At 46.1% G+C, this 3,342-nt stretch overlaps 1 protein-coding gene across 1 annotated transcript; it reads left to right on the top strand.

Annotated features, from left to right (window-relative positions):
- Positions 1 to 800: 800 nt before the first annotated feature.
- LOC115953272 lies at positions 801 to 2,075 on the top strand. Its single transcript, XM_031070864.1, has 2 exons — positions 801 to 991; positions 1,070 to 2,075. Exons 1-2 carry the CDS (start codon positions 801 to 803, stop codon positions 2,073 to 2,075), a joined length of 1,197 nt encoding a protein of 398 aa, XP_030926724.1.
- Positions 2,076 to 3,342: the final 1,267 nt, after the last annotated feature.

The following is a 3,342-nucleotide window of genomic DNA, read 5'->3' on the forward strand; positions in this document are numbered from 1 at the left end:
AAGAACTTAAGTGTCGGAAAGCACAATGGTTAAGCATGGCAGGACTGGGTCCACACTAAGAGAATCCCCACCAGGCTAACCCTCAACAGACAGAATCCATTGAGTGTCAGCGAGAAAATAATCCTTCTAACCCAGGCAACAGAAGGAATCACGAGTGAAGCGTACATACTACCCAGACGAGCCAAAGTCGAACCTAAATAGGTAGTCACGTATCCCAAAGGCGAAACAACCATCAGGCCATGCAGCGAGAGATAGATGACCTGAAAAGAAAGTTGCGACGTGCGCAACAAAAGCGATCTCCCTCCAGCTCAGATGCACCCTCTAACGAGGAGGACGTGAGTTATCGACGGAGGTCGAGAACACCCCCAAGTGAAACCTTTTCTTACGAGAAGGAGTCTCGCCCTGTGCAAAAGTATGAGAGCCCATCCAACAAGGGCTTGGGGAACAATGCTATGAAAAGGGTACTAGACTAGATCTCTAGATCACCCTTCATGCACGGAATAGAAGGGGCTAAATTACCTCGGCATTTTAATCAACCTACGTTTACTCTCTACAATGGCCGAGCAGACCCAGTGGAGCACGTGAGCCAGTTTAACCAAAGAATGACCATTTACTCCCACAATGAAGCCCTAATGTGCAAAGTCTTCCCGTCCAGCTTGGGGCCAATGGCAATAAGATGGTTCAATAGCCTAAAGACAAATTCCATAGGCTCATATAAGCAATTCACTCAGGATTTCTGTTCTCGCTTTATTACAAATAGCAAAGTCCCCCGACCCCTAAGTTCGTTATTGTCCTTATCCATGCGCAAGGGAGAGACACTAAAGGCGTATTCGGATAGGTATTGGGAAATGTATAACAAGTTGGATGAGAACCACGATGATGTCACTATCAGCACATTCAAAAGTGGTCTCTCCACCGAGCATGGCTTAAGGAAATCTCTCATTGGTAAACCTGTTGCCAACGTTCATCAATTGATGGATAGGATTGACAAGTACAAAAGGGTGGAAGAAGATCAGCTACAAGGAAAGGGAAAGGAGAAGATCATTCCCCCCAAAGGGAATGATTTCAGGTCGAAACGATATAACTATAACCAGGCGAGGAGAGATTTTTCGAGGCTGGCTGGACAAAGCAACATGCAAACAGTTAATGACGTGTTCAGAGAACCAGTACAACAAGTTCTGGAGAAAGTAAAGAATGAACCCTTCTTTAGATGGCCAGGAAAAATGGCTGGAGACCCTGTGAAACGCAACCAGAACCTGTATTATCATTATCATCAGGACCATGGGCATACCACTGAGGATTGTAGGAATTTATGGAATCACCTTGATCAGCTGGTCCGAGAGGGAAAGCTGTGTCACCTTTTACATTCTTCGAGCGACCATCCAGGCCAGGCAACACAAGAACCTCAAAAGGATGTATCATTAAGACCTCCTACGGGGACAATACACGTCATCCTCGTCGCTCCAGGAAGAACCGGGTCATTTCCTTGCAGGGTGCTGTCTGTGGCTCGGCTCTCCGCCGAGGACAGGGAAAGAGAATCTAAAAGGTCTAAAAAGGGAAGCCTTTTAATATTGGAATTCTCGGATGAGGATAAAAAGGGAACTATCCAACCTCACGACAATGCCTTAGTAGTTACACTGAGAATCAAAGGTTTCGATGTGAAGAGGGTACTGGTAGACCCAGGCAGCGCAATAGAGGTAACGTACCCCGATTTGTACAAGGGGCTGAACTTAAGACCGGAGGATTTAACGGCTTATGACTCTCCCCTTGTCAGCTTCGAGGGGAAGACTATTGTACCAAAGGGGCAGATCAGATTACCCATACAAACCGGGTCAGAGGTGATAGAGGTGGACTTTATCATGGTCCATGCTTACTCGCCCTACACAGCGATAGTAGACAGGCCATGGATCCATGCCCTGGAGGCCGTATGTTCTACACTTCATCAAAAGGTGAAATACCCCTTCAGAGGCCGAGTGGAAGAGATTCATGGAGATCAAGCCATGGCTAGGCAAAGTATGGTGGCTGCCATCTCACACCAATCCAATGCTGAGTCCTCGGCTTCCGAGAACTTATAGCAATCACCCACCTCAGCAGGGCAAAACAGTGGGCTAGCCGAGGAGATAAAGTGTGAAAGTTTGGAAAATTTTACCGTTGAAAACGATCCCAAAAGATTTTTCCAGGTTGGCTTAGAGTTACCATCTCAAGAAAAAGAGGAACTGGTCCGATTTCTAAGGAAAAATGTTGACATTTTCGCATGGGATGCTTATGATGCCCCAGGGGTTGACCCTAGTCTCTTTTGTCACTACTTGAATGTTAATCCATCTTCTATTCCAAAGAAGCAGCCACCCTGACGCCCCTCGATGGAACATGCCAGTGCTGTTAGAGACTAAGTGATGAAGCTGAAAAAGGCAGGGGCTATTAAAGAAGTTTTTTACCCTAAATGTTTGGCAAATATAGTGGTGGTGAGAAAGAAAATGGGGAAGTGGCGAGTTTGCGTGGACTTCACAGACTTGAATAAGGCATGCTCGAAAGACCCATTCCCCTTACCTCGAATTGACCGATTGGTGGATGCAACTGTAGGCCACCCTCGAATGAGCTTCCTAGATGCCTTCTAGAGCTATCATCAGATACCCCTTGCACTAGAGGATCAGGAGAAGATGGCGTTCATGACACCCGTCAGAAACTATCACTATAAGGTAATGCCTTTCAGACTAAAGAACGCAAGGTCAACCTACTAAAGGATGATGACCAGAATGTTCGAACCACAGCTGAGCAAAGTTATTGAAGTCTATATAGACGATATGGTCGTAAAAAGCAAAATGGTGTCCGAGCACGTGAAAGACCTAAAGATCATCTTTGACATCTTAAGGGAGCACAAGTTGCGGCTCAATGCTTCCAAGTGTTCATTTGGGATCGGATTTGGGAAATTCCTAGGATATATGGTAACCCACAGAGGAATAGAAGTAAGCCCAGATCAAATCAAAGCGATTAACAGCCTACAGGCTCCTCGGAATCCAAAAGAAGTGCAGAAGCTCACTGGCATGATCGCAGCATTAAACCGGTTCATATCACGATCTGTAGACCGATGTCGACCATTCTACGTCTTGATAAATAAGTAGAAAGGGTTTGAGTGGTCAGAGGATTGTGTCCGGGCCTTCAAGCAACTCAAGGAATACTTGTCACCACCACCCATCATATCTAGCCCTGAGGCAGACGAGTTACTGTTTGCATACATAGCCGTAGCCCCTCATACTGTAAGCCGGGTACTGATACATGATGACAATGGAGTACAGCGACTAGTGTACTACGTAAGTAAATCATTACATGAGGCCGAAGTGCGAT

Source organism: Quercus lobata, chromosome 7 (assembly GCF_001633185.2).
Source record: "Quercus lobata isolate SW786 chromosome 7, ValleyOak3.0 Primary Assembly, whole genome shotgun sequence".
Lineage (NCBI taxonomy): Eukaryota > Viridiplantae > Streptophyta > Magnoliopsida > Fagales > Fagaceae > Quercus > Quercus lobata.

Excerpts from the sequence above, each read along its gene's own strand:
- LOC115953272 (XM_031070864.1), top strand. The coding sequence starts at position 801 with ATGCGCAAGGGAGAGACACTAAAGGCGTATTCGGATAGGTATTGGGAA. Across the intron at positions 992-1,069 it reads TTGATGGATAGGATTGACAA|GTCGAAACGATATAACTATA; the intron begins GTACAAAAGGGT and ends GAATGATTTCAG.